At 38.6% G+C, this 19,170-nt stretch overlaps 2 protein-coding genes across 2 annotated transcripts; both read left to right on the forward strand.

The window, feature by feature from the left end:
• The first annotated feature begins 2,156 nt into the window (after positions 1-2,156).
• LOC1278504 (intraflagellar transport protein 74 homolog) lies at positions 2,157-14,383 on the forward strand. Its single transcript, XM_061644667.1, has 5 exons — positions 2,157-3,520; positions 11,995-12,109; positions 12,245-13,220; positions 13,293-13,813; positions 13,893-14,383. Exons 1-5 carry the CDS (start codon positions 3,360-3,362, stop codon positions 13,965-13,967), a joined length of 1,848 nt encoding a protein of 615 aa, XP_061500651.1. The 5' UTR covers positions 2,157-3,359; the 3' UTR covers positions 13,968-14,383.
• Positions 14,384-14,891: 508 nt separating this feature from the next.
• On the forward strand, positions 14,892-18,687 carry LOC1278503 (eukaryotic translation initiation factor 3 subunit C). The gene is made up of 3 exons (XM_318103.5): positions 14,892-15,070; positions 15,399-15,513; positions 15,584-18,687. Exons 2-3 carry the CDS (start codon positions 15,421-15,423, stop codon positions 18,356-18,358), a joined length of 2,868 nt encoding a protein of 955 aa, XP_318103.3. The 5' UTR covers positions 14,892-15,070; positions 15,399-15,420; the 3' UTR covers positions 18,359-18,687.
• Positions 18,688-19,170: the final 483 nt, after the last annotated feature.

Consider the following 19,170-nt stretch of genomic DNA (forward strand, 5'->3'; position numbering starts at 1 on the left):
TTTGTTAAAGTCAGTTATTATGCTCGGGCAATTTATTTGCTCAACATGTTTCACCTGTGTTAAAATGTGATTTAATTGTGCAAAGGAAACAATTAAACGTGTGTGTTTAAGTTGGTTTGTTGTAAAACATTCGCTGTTGTAACATGTAAAACAACGCTGTTTAATATGTGTTGTTGTTGTTAGTATGGTTTAGAGAGGCTTTGGCTCCTGCGGAGTTCTTTCGCCTCATATGTTTAATATGTGTATATGTGTGTTTGTTTACTTGCGAATGATCTCTCCATTTCGCTGGTCAGTGCATAGTTTATAGACTAATAATATTGCTGAAGTTTAAGTGCAGTGATGTAAGTGAATGAATGTAATCAATCGAAGAGTTAAAATCCTGTTCAGCATATTGACCTTAGCCAACCCTTGACCAAACTTTTCCTCAAAGCATTTTTGGAATAGGTGGGTTAAGGGTGGGCAAGATAAATACATCGGATCGGAACTGGCAGCTCCGATTGTTCTAAAATTTGGTGGGTTAACGACTGAATCGACCACCACAAACCCACGTGGGTTTGAAGTGGCTTTACAGTGGGTTAAGGACGATTTGGTTATTTGGGTTCCATCATCCTCTTTCGCATTCATTTCGCAAATATATGCTGGTTCAACACGAACGTTCAAAAATTATACATTATAATAAATACACACAAAATACAAACTTTAAAACGTAGGCCGCGCGCCAGCCGCACCTAGCGCCCCTGCTCGATCGGCCTTCGTGCACACTCTCCCGACGCTCAGCACACCCTAACCCTTGCCTACTTAGTGTGTGCGACAGTGTGCGTGTATACCAAGGTCCCTTAAAGATAGAAGGTCGAATAATGTAGAGCGATTTGACATTCAAGAAGAAATAGAAGGAAGGGCCAGCTTGCGAAGCGACACCAAACAAGGTACACGTACCATTCAAATTGCAACGAATTTTCGATTCGATTATATTTTTGTTCTTTTTACGCGTTTTAATATTTTTCATTGTTGCACTATGGTTTATAAAAAATAGTCTGACGGCAGGACTCCAGACAGCATAACACGGAGCGCAACATAACAACTGACAGCTTCCAAACGCTTTACGCCAGGACTCCACACAACATAACACGGAGCGCAACATAACAACTGACAGCTGCTAAACGCTTCATAAAACGCTTTATTGCCGGTACCATGTTTTGAATATCCTTAGTAGGCCGCTCATTTTTCGTTGAAAAGCTACCAACCTACTGCGATGACCGATAGTTAATGAAACGCTTAACCTCCTTTCCCAAGCGTTTTCTCAAGCGTTTGGCAGCTGTCAGTTGTTATGTTGCGCTCCGTGTTATGCTCTGTGGAGTCCTGGCGTTACAAAACGCTTCTTTGATGGAAGTTTTGAATATCCTTAGTAGGCCGCTCATTGCTCGTAGAAAAACTACCAACTTACTGCGATGACCGACAGGTATTTAAACGCTTTGCCTCCTTTCCCAAGCGTTTTCTGAAGCGTTTGGCAGCTGTCAGTTGTTATGTTGCTCTCCGTGTTATGCTGTGTGGAGTCCTGCGGTGAAAGGAGGAAGTTCATAAACACCCCAAAAGCTTGCAATTGGAGTAACATTTCCTATGAGTAGAAAATATAAAATATCAACAATATTTATAAATAAATTTAATGTATGAAATATAATTATTACATATTCAATCTATGTTTCCGACCATTTTGAATAAAAATTACTTTAGGTGCGAGGGCTCTTTTTTAAAGTAAAGTTAATGAAGTTAATAAATACTTGTATGTATTTCATTATCTTGCTTTATCAATAGCTGGGTAAATAAATAAATAACCATTTTTTACTATTAACCCTTTTTATGAATAACATTGTCTTTTTATTTATTATGAATATTTTATTTTTATGAATAACAATTGTAATTCTTGAAGTTGTTACAACTTTGATTGCTGTTAAAATGATAGCTTAATAATAATATTATAATTTACTTATACGCATGAATTATCAATGAGTTTTATTTTTAATAGCGATTGCTGTGGTTTTATGTTTGTTCAAAAATTGTTGCTTTGCGCGGCCGCGATATTCCGGTCAGTGTATTTTCGGCATAACGCTTGTTATTATAAACAAACAAAAAGTGAGTTTGATGAGAATAACATGAATGCTTCATTTTAATTTATGTTAAATTGATGTACAGTCTTTCCCGGATGTACGCGACACTCGAGTTAGGCAGCGGTCAGAACTTCGCCGCATGCGATTTTGCCGCAAGCTTTTGTATGGGATTTGACGTTAATGACAGCACTTGCGAATCAGCCGCATGCGGCGATGCGGCAAAATCAAAATCATTTGATTTTGCCGCATCGCCGCATGCGATTTTATTTCAGATGTCAAATGCCTAAAATCATATCAATGAATGATTATCTTTATAAAGAAACAACAAAATATCATTATAATACCTTGAAAAGCTAGAAAATTGAGAAAACTCTTTTCTTGCCGCATGCGGCAAAATTGCATGCTGCGAAGTTCTGACCATTACCTTACGTGAATTTTTATTTTTGACAGTTCAGAGTCAAATCAGTGCAAATTTCTCCATCAATTGTCAAATGAAAAATAACTTGCATTTTTTTCAAAAGTTTTAAATCACTAAAAAACAGATAAAACTCATTTTTCTACACCATTTGCATCAAATAAGTAATAAATTATATGAATGAACTAAATTCAATCTAAAATTAAGGTTAATCGAGTATATTTTGGCTGTAAAACATGATACTCGACTTACGCGAAAATCCGAGTTACGCGAATGTCTCCCGAACGCATTATTCACGTAACTCAGGAAAGACTGTATAGTCTAAACTCACTGGTTGAACTTTGATTCCCTGCCAACTATTGAATATGTGCTTTTTAGTTGGCAAAAACATGGAAAACCATACCAAAAATTTATGATTTTTTTCTCGGCAAGCCAGGAGATTTTTGTGAAATTTTCAAAAACCGGTACAAACGCATGCTTTTTAATTGAACTGTCAGCCAACTATCGAGCGTCCAACTAAAAATCACGCAAACTAAAAAGCGTTGAAGTATTGATTTCTGACTGCATTTAATAATATACTCACCCACACCATCAAGCGACCGTCCCACAATGTGGCAAACCATTTCTATAGCTTTTCTACGGTGTAGTTGTCAATTCGTTCGGGATAAGTCCAATATACAGGTGGACCCACTTGTACCGACTTTGCTCAATACTGTACGTAACCAAGGTAACAAACTACTGGCAAACAAATAAACATATTGAAGAAAGCAGTCTAACTCCGTTAACTGTGGGATATAGATATATCTAGAATATTAGTTTTCGAAACGCATTAGAAAAACATGGAAGATGTTAACAATAACTCATCGGCACGATCCTATTCAGACCGTCCTGCATCCCGAAGAGGTTTAGGTCCAACTAACAATCTATTTGCTTCAAATAACACAACCACCTCAGCAACGCCTAACCCTGTTGCCATCATAAGACCCGGAACTGCTTTGAAGTGAGTGCTAAGAACTTCGACGTATTTTATAACTCTTTCTTATGTTATAATAAAAATAATAATAATAATAATACTACCGATAATTATAATAATTAAAAATTATTATTATTATGATTATTATTATTATTATTATTATTATTATTATCATTATTATTATTATTATTATTATTATTATCATAATACTATTTATAAACACTGTCTACCCCTAGAGGTTAACAGTTATATTTGAGAGGGTAAGTGATATAATGAATGATATACAAATTAACTGGGCATAATCAAGGAAGAAGAAAGGAGATGTAACGAAGGCGAAAAAAAGATACATTTTAGTCTAGCAAATGGAACGAATCGTTAGAAGCCGATAGTGCACTAAGAAGCTGATCGTTTGTGCCGCAACAAGTATAGGGTAGGTGTACCAAACGTTGTGTTAGCATCAATTATTGTGCTATCGACAAAAAGATCAAAATTTAAAAAGGAATCTGGTTAATTGCGGTTTTATATCAAAGTTATCGAGTCGAGTCGCTTCTCTTCGAAGGTTGCTTACAGACTGCGTTTATTCTACCAAAAATATCCATTACATATGTGTTTCACGCATACTTCTAATTAGATCTAACACTATCAACGCAATACTACTTAACGCTATATCTAATAACCTATACAAATACTAATAAGATATTTACAACGTGGTAACTGCCCCATCCTTCTAGTGTTGATTCTCCTGAATCAACTTTAAAACCAAAAAAATCGGTATATAGTTATTTGGAGATGATTAAATTTTTGACATTTGTTTTGTGTATTTTAAAGTTATTTTCATTTTGAACAGTGACACGTTTGTCATCTTGCACGAAATTCCTCTTAAATATGGGCTTTTCTTTCCCCTTGAAGACTTTATCTTTTACAAAGATTTCTTGCCCTACTTCTAACTGCGGAGGTACTTGCCTTAGTTTATTATGAGTTTTTAGCTGCTTGCTTTGAGCTTGTTTCAATTGTAAAATTACCTCATCATAAATCCTATTTCTAACTTCGTCAATTTCTTCAACGGATGCTGGATTTTGAGAAATACCTAAAAGGATTTCCTTTGGAGTTTTCTTAGTTACACTATGTATAGTGTCGTTGTATTTTCCTACTACTATCGCCATACGCCTTTTAGTTGAGTAGTTAGGTTGCAGACGTTTTTGTATGCGATACATTTCGGTAATCGTAGAATGGAAGCGTTCTACTTGACCATTAACCTCAGATTTATTGCTTGGTGTGGTGGTTATATTAAGGTCTAGCATTATCCCTCGAATTTCTGCTGATAGAAAAGATTTCTCGTTATCCGTTACTACAATAGATGGAATTATATATGATGTAATTGTTTGTTCGAAAGCTTTTCTTATATGAATCGTTTGTTTTGATTTAATGGGGATCATTCTTCCAAATTTCGAAAATTTATCAACACTTGAAAGAATGCTTTCCCCGTCTATCTGGTATATGTCCAAGTGCAAAATCTCAAAAGGATGGTTTGGTATAGGTGTTTCCTGCAATTGTACTTTCAATGGGCGCCTATCATATTTGCATGTATTGCACGCATCGCAAACTTGAATGAAATTTCTAATTTTTTGTATAATTTTGGGAAAATAAAATTTCCTCAAAATTTTACGTTTGTTCTCCTCTATGCCTCGATGGGCCCTTTCGTGTTCATCTTGTATAATGTTTTCTTGTTCTTCTGTGTTCGTAATACCCTTCAAAATATTTTGCGTGAAACGTATCTTATACATTCTTGTGCTTGAATATTCTTTGAAGATATTTTGAAATTTTCCTAGGATTTCTTCTGAACAATTCAAACTCTTCTTCTGTTAGGTGTGCGATGTGAGTGTTAGATTCTACGTCAAGTATCTGATCGATTGTCACACTACTATACTCACGACACATTTTTTTTCGGAAATGCAGTGGTATTTTATACTTGTTATTGTCCGGCTTTGTGAGTTCGATCTCTCGGGCACGTGTAATTAAATTGATATTGTGTGCAAATACTATTTCAGTCCCAATTATGCCATCAAAAAAGTCGTGAAAGTTGTACACCACAAATTTATATTTTGTTTCTAGCACTGGAGAGAAAATATCAAGAAAAACTATTTGCGAAGCACTTCCTATCCCGGCAACACTTTTAAACTGTTTTGTTTCACTTCTAACTGTTTCACTCCCTATCACATTTGCCCACTTCTCCGAAATAATGTTTATATTTGCACCACTATCGACTAGGAGTTTAATAAAACCATGTTCTGTAGGCACTTTAATAAACGGCAACACTAACCCACTGTTTTTTACCTTGGCAGGCTGTTGGTATTGGAGCCTGTCCCAAAAAAAGTTGGGCTACACTGAGCTGCCGTGCTATCATTCTCTTGGTGAGCGTAAGCTTGAGCCGGCCGGTTTTGATAATGCAAGTGTGTACGCATGGTACGATCTACTTCCATCGGCTCTTGACGCGTGTGCGTTTCGCTCGGTATTGGTGCGTGCGGTTTTTGTTTCGGAGGGAACTTTTGTGTTGGTAGGAAACCTTGTGCCGATGTACCTTTTCGTAATTTTTCGAGCTCTACACAAAGTTCATATGCCTTATTCAAGCTGTCTGGCGCAGCTGTTTTAACTAATATTCCTAAGTCACTATTTAATCCCCTTATAAAACTATCTACGGCTTTATCTTTAAAATAATCTAAAAACGCATGGTTAGGAGAATTATACTTAACATTATTTTGAATGTGGTTTGTAATAAATGTAAGAAGTTCGTTCACTCTACCGAAGTATAATTCGATATTTTCATAGTTCTTACGCTTAATTGTAGTAAGTTCGTAATCTAAACTCATCAAATCACGACGATCACTGAACTTCTTCACCAACACTTCTTTGATTGCTGACCAATCAAATCCTACATTACTGGCATGTAAAGCGTCCGATGCCGCACCAATTATTTTTCTACGCACTGTACGTTCTATTATTCCAAAATGCGTCGGGCAATTTGCAAATGCGGAATAGTAGTTGTATATTCCTTCGACATCCTCAACCCAGGTGTTGAGATGTTTCGGGTTACCGTCAAATTCCGGCAACATTTTAAGGATGTCAGGGACCTGTCCCATTTGTATGAAGAATTTCATTTCTTCTTGGCGTTGTTCCATCTTTTTTCTAACTAGATTCTAACTAGGTAGACGTAGATTACAAAAAAATGATCGAACGGTCTTTCACGATGAATAAATTAATGCACCTATTCGCGCTACAACACCGCAAATCACCAGTTGGAAGGCAATAGCTCTAAGGCTGGATGTCGTATTCTCTGATGTCGTAACAAAGACAGCTATAGGTAGCTTCACTCCAGTACTAGGAGCTTATACGTTTACTAATTTTTTTCTTTTAATTCGGGCGCCAGTTATCGAGTCGAGTCGCTTCTTTTCGAAGGTTGCTTACAGACTGCGTTTATTCTACCAAAAATATCCATTACATATGTGTTTCACGCATACTTCTAATTAGATCTAACACTATCAACGCAATACTACTTAACGCTATATCTAATAACCTATACAAATACTAATAAGATATTTACAACGTGGTAACTTCAATGTATTCATGTAATTTATCATATTTCCTTATTTTCTCACAAGTTTTAAAATTTTTCGAGGTCAACTAAACAAATAATCACTATATTTATTATCACTGTCCAAAACTCCACTACTGCTTAACGATGAGCGAAAAACCCGCCCAACATTCAATATCAATTTATACGTAAACTAGAGAACAGAACCTATGTTGTTGTTTGAATAGTTTATAGAGGCTTTGGCTCCAACGGAGTTCTTTCGCCTCTTTGAACAGAACCTATGCGAAATGATGTTGAAAATTTTATTATTATTCGTTAACACTGAAACATCACAGTTTTTGAGCGTCTAACAATGTTAAATAATTATATTATCGAGTTGAAAAATAGCATAACAATTGCCAACATGGCATGTACTAATTGATGTGCTATTCTCATGCCTACAAGTTTTGCTGTCAGATAGCAAAAAAAAACAGTTGTGTAATTTTGCATGTAAAATCGACATTCTTGACATTCTAAACCCTATCTTTAAAATATTAAATTTTATTGATTTTTAACATATGGTTATCAAATTTTGAAATTGTAGATTCCTTAAAAATATTCACCTTAGTGTTGAAAATCAATCTTCAAACAAAATTTTCAAATCAAACAATCTTAGTACATTTTTTGGATTAGCACAACAATTGGTACATAGCTAGCACAACATTTAGAACACATAGAACAAAAAATGGTAGATGGAAGAGGTTTTGGAGAACGGCTACAACGTTATTCAATATTTTTTTCACAGTTCTTGTTTTGGTCCAAACGCTGCACAAACTCGTCCATAAATGGTCCACATACCCTACTGGGATGGGATCTTCAGGAGAGTAGTGAATTCTGACGCGTAAACGCCATCCCGTCGTTTACGCGTCAGCAGATAATGCACGGATAACAGCTCCAGTTAAATTGAGCGTAAAATTTTGTATTTTTTCTGCTAGATTTCATTAAATTTAAAATTAAATTACAATATGGCTTATGCAAATGAAAGGATATCAATTACCCAGCTATTTATAATGCAATACATATTAAAATAATGAATTGAGTGCATTTCCTTGCGATTCCCCGCTGAGCATTAATTTTTACCATAAACAAAGCGGGGAATCACAAGGAAATGCATTTAATGCATGATGCAAACGCATCTGAAAATTTCCCTGCAATAAATAAACGTGAAACAAATCGATTTGTTTCTCTTGTAACAAAAATGTTCCAGCATCTTGAGTTTGACAGTTGGCGATTGGCAATACGATTTGGCAACAAATGTTCCCGTAACATTTTTGTTATGTATTTAATTCTCTTTATTAGGCAGAAAAGTTCACATGAGGTTTGTTTTAGGAGTTGATGCAAAAAGTAACAAACGAATTCAATAAGGTGCAAAGAAGGAATAACATTTTACAACAAACGAAAGGTAGGGTCAACCTGTCAGGCGTTATGACACAACTGTCAAATACCAGGGTTCATATAGAGGCGTCCCCCGAGTTACGACCCCCTCGAGTTACGACGATTCGCAGATACGACGATTTTGATTTTGACAGTTAAAAGTTGTCATTGACAAGAAATCGATGTACAGTAGAACGTCGATTATCCGGGGGCTGATTAACCGGCGGGCGGCTTAACCGTGCGCATAATTGTGACAGCTGTTCAAACGTACAGCGAACATTTGCAGCGATAGTCAAGTGAGCAACCAGATTTTTGTGCGGCTCTAAAGTGTCTAGTGATATTTTCGAAATTCATTTTTGTTCATGAACAGGTGTTTAACCTATAGTTATGGATTAAAATAATATTTTACTAACGATTAATCGATTTATTCAAGTTGGATTAATCATAAAACTAATAAAAAACTAGTAATAAAATAATTTTTGTATGAAAATGACATTTCTTGGACCATTATCCGTGCAAATCGATTAACCGGCAACCGTCCGGTCCCGAGCTGCCCGGATAATCGACGTTCTACTGTATTTTTTTTTGAATATTTGGGCTGATAACCGTTATACACACATTTCCAAACTTCAAACCCGATTCCAAAACTACCCGATCTTGAATATCTATATTGTGTACGGTTTTTAAAATGTAATTATTACATTATCGAACATTATTTTAAATAAAATACACGATATCATAAATTCCAACTCTTAAACTTCGGTTATAAACTTTATATTCATAGATATTCGACATACGACTTTTTCGACTTACGCCTTGCTTTGGGACATTTTTTCGGTCCCAAATACAGTCGTATCTCGGGGGACACCTGTATAACAATTTTCATTGAACTAGGTCTAATTAGACATTCAAGTTTATTGATGGGCGTTTCGGAGCGTTGATGATTCGCCAGCCTCGGGGCCCAACGTCCATCCATCCGGGGGCCTTAGTCGCTAGTACTCTGTCTATACGGCATACTATACACTAGCGATCTACGGGCCCCCTTATATGGCAGAGCCCCAGGCTACTGCCTAGTCCGCCTACCGTTAGATCCGCCACTTATCCTTCCTACCGGGAATCGGTCATTTGTAGGCTTGGCCTGGGACGGACATGTTGTTAAGTCGTACGAGTTGACAACTGTAACACAGGATCGCCCCTTCACTTAAGTACCGCATTTTTGAACACATTATCCCGTTTGAAACTTCTTTGAAAAATTTTTTTTTAGTGCTCTGTGTTTTAACCGACTCCGGAGCCGTGGGTGCAGTTCTGGCTCCAGTGCCGTGGGTGCGAGGTCGGATCCAGAGTCGTCAACGAATATTGTCTGGAGCAAACAATACAATCATTATCTAACAAACATCAAACATCAGTGAGTAGTATTGTGCAGTTCACCAACTGCTAGAATAGCTTCCACGTAACCTTTCGATGTACGCAAGGCCTTCAATGATGTGTGAGTTATTCTCAGTAGCAAAGATAATAACATGAGTACGACTAATTTTAATTAATCAATCGATGTATAATGTCTTCTGTGGCAATCATGCCCCTGATGATACTTGCCAGGATTAAATTTTTTCCATCTCCTAAGGCGTTACGATTGGCCTAAAGGCTAAGATCAAAGAGTAGACATTACGATTGAAACGATTATACCAGGTTATATAGGCTTTCTTAACATGTTTCATGAAATTGCATATTCTCTTTATATTACATTATTGTGCATATTTCCTTTACACTTTAAACATTTAACTGAAAGTTTTTGTATTAAACGATGTATTTTTCTAACTCATCCTGTGGTACAGTCGTTAACTCGTAAAACTGACTATCCGGCTGCTTGATACGGAAAAAGTCTCGAAAACCTGTATAGGTCGGCATGTTCGCATAAGACGTTACGACAAATTTTGTGAGTAAAGAGGAACTTTTCTAACTATGAGTTTAGAACTATAAAATTGCTTATAAATAAATAACAATTGGTAATAGCAATAATCAAAAGAAACCAGACATGAAGGATTGAGTAAACCAAGCAACAACATAACTGTTAAGACCGGGGGACACTGTCTGTACTAGTGATGGGTAAATTCAAGAAAAATCCGGAATCGCTTCCGAACGACACCGCCAAAATAAGAAGCGGTTCCGGAAGGCAGGTGCGAAATTCTGAACTCGGAGTCGTTGGAGCCGTCGGAACTGTCGTAGCCGACAAAGCCGGTTGGAGGAGTTGGAGTCGTTCAGATTTCAGTCTGTTACAATGACTCTGACGGCTCCAACCGGCTCCGATGGCTCCAACTGTTCCGACTGCTTCGACCGGCTCTGGACGGCTCCGACGGCTCCGACGGCTAAGGGCAGAATCGACGGTTTGAATTTGTCGGCTTCGATGAGCCTGAGTAGCAATGCTCGGAAGCGATTCCGAGTCGTGGTTGCGATTCCGATGATCCATTACTAGTCTGTACTCGCTAGTGTAATTTCGATTTTCACTAGCGCATCGTGCGGTGGCTAGTAGAAGCTTTTTTCGGTTATCGAGGGAATGGTCATGCTGGATCTCAAAATTAAGTAGTTTTTCCATCGTTTTTTTATCATGAAAATGGATGCAATGCATGCATGACATGTGTATTTACCTTTTACAAAACTTTTCTCGTCCGAATTAAGTACAAAACATATAAAAATAAAATATTTTCTGAAGCGGCTCCAAATTGTTTTGCAAAATGCTTCGGTCAGCCATCGCCAGATGCGCTAGTGAAATCGAGATTACACTGGTGAGTGCGGACAATGTCCCCCGGCTGTTAGGGATGGTAATGTAAAAATATTGAAAAACAAATGAAAATTGAGGTGCATAATAATTTTTCTTCCGCGACTTTTTTAATACCTGTATTTAAGCAACAATATTTGATACATATCTTTATAAATGTTGCGAACAAAATCAAATGCTAATATTTTTGTACAAAAACAATACATTTTACATCAACAACATTTCTACTTCAATCAATCACTACGCCTCGCCCGTGAATGATGTAAGCAGGCCTTCAATAAAGAAGAGTTATTGCACCAAATAAGAAGAAGAAAAATATATGAATCAAATTTTGCAATTAGTCCAAAAGAAGGAGTTGCGGTGTAGTTGCTGGAGTATCACAAAAGAGATACTCTCAACTATTCGGTAGATTTGGATGAAATCAACGTTGGAGTTATTGCGTGATGGAAAACTGTACATACCGACTAATACCCCGAAATACCAAAGCCGGTATTTTTTTATAATCGTATATATAGTTATCTATATATGCACATATATAAATATATATATACAGTATATATAAGTCGTACGAGTTGACGACTGTACCACGAGACCGGTAGGAAGACTATTACTTGAAAAAACCAGACAAAGAAGTCTGTATCCTAAATATGTATGATCTTTTTCCTTTAGATACGATTTGACACAACAATAATAATAACGTTACCTGCTTATTTTTACATCCATCAGACCACCTTCTGCATTGCGCTCTGGAACTGCAAGTAGGCTGTTGGCAAATAATGGAATTTCTATGATTTCGTCGACATCCCAACGCATTGGAACAGCTTTAGGAAATGCTGGAAATGTAAGCATAGGGTATTGAGTTTTTTTTGTTATAAAATTTAATAAATAGCCCAGGAAATATTAAAACGAGTGGGAAGAGGGTCTGATTGAAATTTCAGTGTATCTAATTAAGGTCTTTAAACAACTCAACTTGTAGCGAATGGCAGACCGTCCAATTACACAGCATGGCATCAGTGGTCTTTCGACGTCTTACGGACGTCTTGGAACTGCTGTTAGTAGTAATCGTCAAATTAAAGACAAACGCTACTGGCAAGCATTATTACAAAGCAAAATTCAAGAAATCAATCAAGAAACAACAAAGATTTTGAAGGAAAAAAAGTTTCTCGATCGTGAACGATCAGCTAGAAAGCTGTACGAGAAACGTGTAAAAGAAGCTGCAAAAGAATTGACAAACCTACAATCCACCCTAACGTCGATGAATTTAGCTTTGGACAACTGTACATCGGGTATGACACGGCAACATCTATTAAACGAAACGGTAGCATTACGAGAACGCAACGAGCACATTCAAGAACAGTTGGAGGTCATTTTCAAGCAGCGACAACAAAAAGACATCGAAAACAAGGCACTGGAACGAAATACAGAACAGGAGAAAAATAAGGTGATTGAAATGATCAATTCGCTACCAGAAGAGGATCAGCACAAATATCGGGAATACAAAGCTTTGTCGGAAAATCTTCGCAAACAGAATGCCATTTACCATAGCCAGATAAGCGAGATGGAAAAACAAAAGGACAGACTTAACACAATGATTATGAACTCACAATCTCGTTCTGAAGCACATCGTCTAAAATCAAAGTTGAAAGAATTGCTAAACAAACGAAATGCTTTACGAGAAGAGGAAAACAATCGCCTCTCGCCAGCTCAGGAGCGCGAAAAACTAATCAACGATGTACGATCCAACAACCAGGCGCTAGCTAGTATTGGCAAGCAACTAAAGATCGTTGAAGATCAATTGATAGAAAAAAAAGAAACATTACAGCAGATCGACCAAGATCTTGAAGAAGGAAACTCCGAGCGCCATGTAAAGTACAAGGAACTTAAAAAACGAGATGATGTAATGTCAGCATTTATGGACAGTTTTAAAAGCAACATGAATCAGGAACAGCAATGTAAGTGCATTCAATTAATTTACTCAAAGTGTCTTATAATAACGCAATCTCTTCTTTGCAAACATGTTACAGGTATAGATACGCTGAAAAATCAAATCACGTATGCTATTGAGCAAATTACAATGCAAGGAATCAACATGAACGGGATGTATGATGCGAAACTAGAAGGAAACGGATTTACATCTAAGAATGATCTTAATTCTCACTCGGGACTGATGAAGGAATACAAAAAACTTGGCATACAACTCAAGCAACTCCAAATATTGGAAAAACGTACAGTGCAGCAAATGAATTCTCTACGCCAGGAAGAAACAGAAGCTCTGCAAAGTATTCAAAAGTATGCTAACTTGGAAATACCTCGATCCGAGGCAATTGCAAAAATGAATGAGCTTACCACCATTCTGCAAGAGATGGAAGATAAAAAACGTGTTACAGAAAATGTGGTCGATGAAGCTCGCAATAGAAATCATGAGATAAAGATTAATCTGAAAAGTAACGATACATATCGACAAATTTCTCATCTTGAAGATAAGCTGATAGATTTAATGAAGGACAATAAAGTGCTTCAAGAAACAGTGAAAAACATACAGCAGGTATATAATGCATACCAGTTTAAATGAAATAATTTAATGTCAACCAAAAATAATACATTCGTTTTGTATTTCATTACAGGAAAACGACTACTCGAACATACGTACTGAAGTGCATGAATTAGTAAATGAACACAATACTCTTTTAATTTTGTAAATTTAAATTCGACAGTGTTTCTTTCCGGAGGACTCAAACAAACAACCCCAAAATCATGATTAAATCGATATCAAATATTCTTCTTCTTCTTCTTCTTTCGCTCAACAACCGTTGTTGGTCAAGGCCTGTCTGTACCACTTGTGGGCTTGGCTTTCAGTGACTTATTGATTTGCCCCCATGGCAGGATAATCAGTCCTACGTATGGCGGCACAGTCCATTTGGGGATTGAACCCATGACGGGCATGTTGTTAAGTCGTGCGAGTTGACGACTGTACCACGAGACCCGCTAAAAAATATTATTTTTTATATTATACACGACATATTATTACAATTGTATCAATCCCTGTTCAAAATAAATATTTACTTACAATTATTGCTCGATGGTAAATATAGTTGAAAGTTCTTGTGTATTGTAAGGTTAACAGAAAACTAATTTCATATTGTTAGATGAAAGCATGCAGCCAACCGCTCACATGATTTCTCTGCAGTAACCGATCAAATAGACACAGAGCGAAAACGTCGCGCGAAACTTCTCGCGCGGCAAAAAGTAGCTCAATTTTGCAAACAGAGCTACTCGTCTCGCGCGACATTTCTGCTTCATCCGAAATAATCGAGTTATTAAGTTTTGTTACGAGCCAGATTAATGCCAAAAGTAAAAATATATTTGAACACATTTGAACTCTTTTTTCAAAGCATGAAGGTTGACTGTGCCAAATGAGCTACTTTGATCTACGCGGAGTTAAATATTTAGCTATTTTTTGTCGCGCGCGACGTTTTCGCTCTATGTCTATTTGAACGGTAACCGGTAACCGTTCATACCTTTCAAAACTAAGCTCCTGGATACCCGCAAGTGACGGAAAACCCATCCATCGAACCCATCCTCAACTCCATAAAATTTTGACAGGAGTTCGATGGGTTCACTACTGGCGATTGCCATGTGTAAACAGGGGGTAAGAGATCGAACGCGCGAACTGTCCAGTTCGTCTGGTGTAAAAGCGCATTACCGAAATGCGATGTTTTTTCGGAACTCTGACAGTTAATGGTTCAGTCCTTCGAGCTAGACGCGTGCGTGTAACACAAAAGCTATATTAATTGTGTAAAAAGTGAGTCTTCCATAGAATTTTGAAAAGCTCTCTTCATTTTTACGTGTTACATATCTTTTGATCAAATGTGTTTTTTCGCTCAAGCAGAATATAACCATTTATTTGGCTTTTTATGTGTAGTGCGTGGCAGCTGCTGTGAACATTCCATGAAAGATATTTCCTAACCTATAAAATCTGCCTTATCGGCACTTGCAGTTCAATTCATTTGTTCAACCGTACATGATTTCCGATTTTTTTGTGTGAAAAATATATTTATATTTTATTTCGACATTTCGGCATCTTGTTTAGCAACGGCGTTTCAACTGTATACCATCTCTATTTTCCTCAGGCAAAATTTAACTGGTGTTACGATGTCTCGTTTCTTCGCCGGTGGTTCGGACTCTGATTCCGACAGCTCTTCTGATAGCGAGCCAGTAATTCGTCAGCAAGTGGCTCAGTTCACAGTAAGTTATTAATTGCAATGCAATGATAGTACTGCATTATTACAACGTGATCTTGTTTTAAACTATACAGTTCAGTGATGAGGAGGAGGACGTCAAGCGCGTCGTAAGATCGAAGAAGGAGAAGCGCTATGAAGACCTCTCCAATATCATCAAGAGTATCCGGAACCATAAGAAGATCAAGGATATGTCGAGTGTATTGACGAGCTTTGAGGAATTTATGCGAGCGTATACGAAGGCGTTGCCGGTAGTTATGAAGGAAGAGAATGGCGTAACGCCTCGTATTGTCGTTCGTGCGCTTGCTGAGCTGGAGGACTTTGTTAATGAGAGCTGGGACGACAAGGAGAGTCGGAAAAATCTCTCGAAGAATAATAACAAAGCGCTAGGAACTCTGCGACAAAAATTCAGGAAATACATCAAAGATTTCGAATCGGATATGAAGCGTTTCCGCGCCGCTCCAGAAGATTTTGCCGAAGAGGAAGAGGATGATGAACGCGAAGACGAAAAGGGGTCCGATGAGGAAGAGGAGAAGGTTGTGGTACAAGTCGAACCGAAAGCGGTATCCTTCAAAAAGGAACCAGAGAAGGCCAAACCTGTTAAGCCTGTGGCGGATTCCGATTCGTCGGACTGGGGCAGCGATTCCGACTCGGACAGCACCTCTTCCGACGAGGATGCTAAATACACCAGCATTCGCGACCGGTTCTTGAAGAAGCCAGAGAAGGGTACGGAAGAAATTGCTTCAGCACCTTCCGGTGTATCTGGTGACGATGCGTTTAAGAAAGAGAAGAAGAAGAAAACAGGCGAAGCTTTGAGCAAGAAGAAGAAACCCAAGCAAGATGAAATGTTTGACGAGAACGAGGAGGAGGAAGAAGGCTGGAAGGTGGTCAACGGAACAAGGTCCGGTGCTTCCGAGCAGCCAAAAATGTTCGCCAAGGATGCAGAAATCGACACGAAGCTGGTCGTAAACAAGCTGAACGAAGTGATGGCTGCCCGAGGTAAAAAACGTACTGATCGAAAAATGCAGATTGAGTTTCTTCGTGAGTTGCGTACAGTGGCCGAGACCAACAATCTTGGCCCGGCGGTGGCGGTGAAAATTCGTTTCAACATTGTTTCTGCCATATTCGACTACAATCCAAAAGTATCTGGAGCGATGAAACTGGAACACTGGAGTAAACTATTGGAAGAAATTCAAGAACTGCTGAAACTGCTTCTGGCTCACGAGGATGTGCATCTATCCGAGTCGATCTTGGATGAATACGAAGAGTACGATACTGCACCGTTCAAGATACGCGGCTGCATGCTGACTGCAGTGGAACGGTTGGATGACGAGTTCACAAAACTGTTGAAAGAATGCGATCCGCACAGCAATGAGTACGTTGACCGGCTGAAGGATGAGGTCCCAGTCACGAACATAATAGAACAAGTTGTCACTTACGTTGAGCGACTCGGTAATGAAATGGAAATCTGCCGCATCTATCTACGCAAGATTGATCATCTGTACTACAAATTCGACCCGGACGTGTTGAAAAAACGAAAGGGTCAACTGCCAGCCAACACCATAACGTCGGTTGAAGAGATGGATAAGCTTTGTCGTTACATCTATGCCAAGGATCAAACGGATCGGTTACGCACACGTGCAATCCTATCGCACATATTCCATCATGCATTGCATGATAACTGGTTCCAGGCGCGTGATTTAGTGCTGATGTCGCACCTGCAGGAAACAATCCATCATTCCGATCCCGCAACCCAGATTCTGTACAATCGTATGATGGCCAATTTAGGCTTGTGTGCCTTCCGCCACGGCAATATCAAGGATGCTCACCTGTGTCTGGTAGATTTGATGATGACGGGTAAGCCGAAAGAATTACTCGCTCAAGGACTAGTACCGCAACGTCAACACGAACGCTCGCTTGAACAAGAGAAAATCGAGAAGCAACGTCAAATGCCGTTCCACATGCACATTAACCTGGAGCTGCTCGAGTGTGTCTATCTGGTGTCTGCTATGCTGCTCGAGATTCCATACATGGCGGCTCATGAGTTCGATGCGCGTCGTCGAATGATCAGTAAGACATTCTACCAGCAATTGAGATCATCCGAGCGACAGTCTCTGGTTGGACCACCGGAGTCGATGCGCGAGCATGTGGTTGCTGCTGCAAAGGCAATGCGGCACGGCGATTGGAATGCTTGTGCCAACTTCATTGTCAACAAAAAGATGAATGTTAAAGTGTGGGATCTTTTCTACGAAGCTAATCGTGTGCGTGAAATGATGATTAAATTCATTAAAGAAGAATCGCTCCGCACATATTTGTTCACATACTCGAATGTCTTTGCATCGATTAGCGTACCACACTTGGCCGACATGTTCAAGCTACCGAAAAGCAAGGTCCACTCGTTAATCAGCAAAATGATAATCAATGAAGAACTAATGGCATCACTGGATGATCCTACCGAAACGATCGTCATGCATCGTTCTGAACCATCTCGTCTACAAGCCCTTTCGATGCAGCTGGCCGACAAAGTGACCAATCTGGTGGACGCAAACGAACGAATCTTCGAAATGAAGCAAGGAAACTTCTTTCAGCGTGGCGGTAACCAAGGGTACAATCGCGATCGCCAGAATTATCGCAATCAGAATCAAAATCAAAACTGGAACAACAATCGTCGCCAGGACAACCGCAATCGTGGTAACCGCGGCAATCAGAACCGTGGAGAGGGACGGGAACAACGTGAACACCACCGCGATCACCATCGCGACCAGCGCGAACACCGGGAGCATCAGAATCGAGAATTTAGAGAACAGCGCGAGCAGATGCGCAACGTTGAATACCAAAACAAGGCTGAGTAATTGTTTGGATTATTGCGTTGCAACGCACCGGGAGAGCAGATTCGTTCAGATCACTGATAGCGGCAGATTCATCTACCAGTATCTTTGCCACAGCGAGGTAAACGCGATACATTTTTTAAAATCAGGTTTGTAAACTTTCACCTAAAAGTGCACAGAATTGATAGAAATACGGAGGATTTTACCATCGTTCTTCCGCTTTTTAGATATTCTAGGTACTAGAAGGGTAGTATTCTATCGACTAAATATTACGCAAAAAATGTTCATTAAAGTAAAGCTCCTCAGAAAATCCGTTAAATTTATACTATTACCAACAGTACTACAAATAAAAAGCCGATACATAATTGCCATTCATTTGGAACATCAAGCAGAGCATCGAAAACCTGCAGGGTGTTACGAATGCTTGGCATGTTGTATTGAACATCGGAGCAAAAAAACGTTGAAGTGTATCATGTTTTGGAAAGAACACAATTGTTGAGCAACAGTAGGTATGGAGGGGACCATTACAGGTTCAAAACAACATAACATTTCTAATTAAAGGATACATACAACAAACACTATCTAGCTCTATTAACTTTTTCTGGGTTGTAATAAAATACATATGTTTAAAAATTATACCTGATTAAAACAGATGAAAATAATACACATTTACCCTTTGGTTGGAGGGTAGTGAAAGCATGGTAGTCTACTTCTGTATGATATCTTGGTAAAAATAATTGGTGTTATTTTCTTTCATGATGTACATTAGTGATGAGCGGGTCGACCCAAACCTACCGGATCGGAGCCATCCATAAGCGATCCGGAGTCGTAAAGGT

Source organism: Anopheles gambiae, chromosome 2, assembly GCF_943734735.2.
Source record: "Anopheles gambiae chromosome 2, idAnoGambNW_F1_1, whole genome shotgun sequence".
Taxonomy (NCBI): Eukaryota; Metazoa; Arthropoda; class Insecta; order Diptera; family Culicidae; genus Anopheles; species Anopheles gambiae.

What these genes read in the sequence shown, in the direction of transcription:
- LOC1278504 (XM_061644667.1), top strand. Translation starts at nt 3,360, where the DNA reads ATGGAAGATGTTAACAATAACTCATCGGCACGATCCTATTCAGACCGT. An exon ending in AGACCCGGAACTGCTTTGAA is followed by an intron (nt 3,521 to 11,994) that starts GTGAGTGCTAAG and finishes TACATCCATCAG; the next exon opens with ACCACCTTCTGCATTGCGCT. An exon ending in CATGAATCAGGAACAGCAAT is followed by an intron (nt 13,221 to 13,292) that starts GTAAGTGCATTC and finishes AACATGTTACAG; the next exon opens with GTATAGATACGCTGAAAAAT.
- LOC1278503 (XM_318103.5), top strand. Translation starts at nt 15,421, where the DNA reads ATGTCTCGTTTCTTCGCCGGTGGTTCGGACTCTGATTCCGACAGCTCT. An exon ending in AGCAAGTGGCTCAGTTCACA is followed by an intron (nt 15,514 to 15,583) that starts GTAAGTTATTAA and finishes TAAACTATACAG; the next exon opens with TTCAGTGATGAGGAGGAGGA.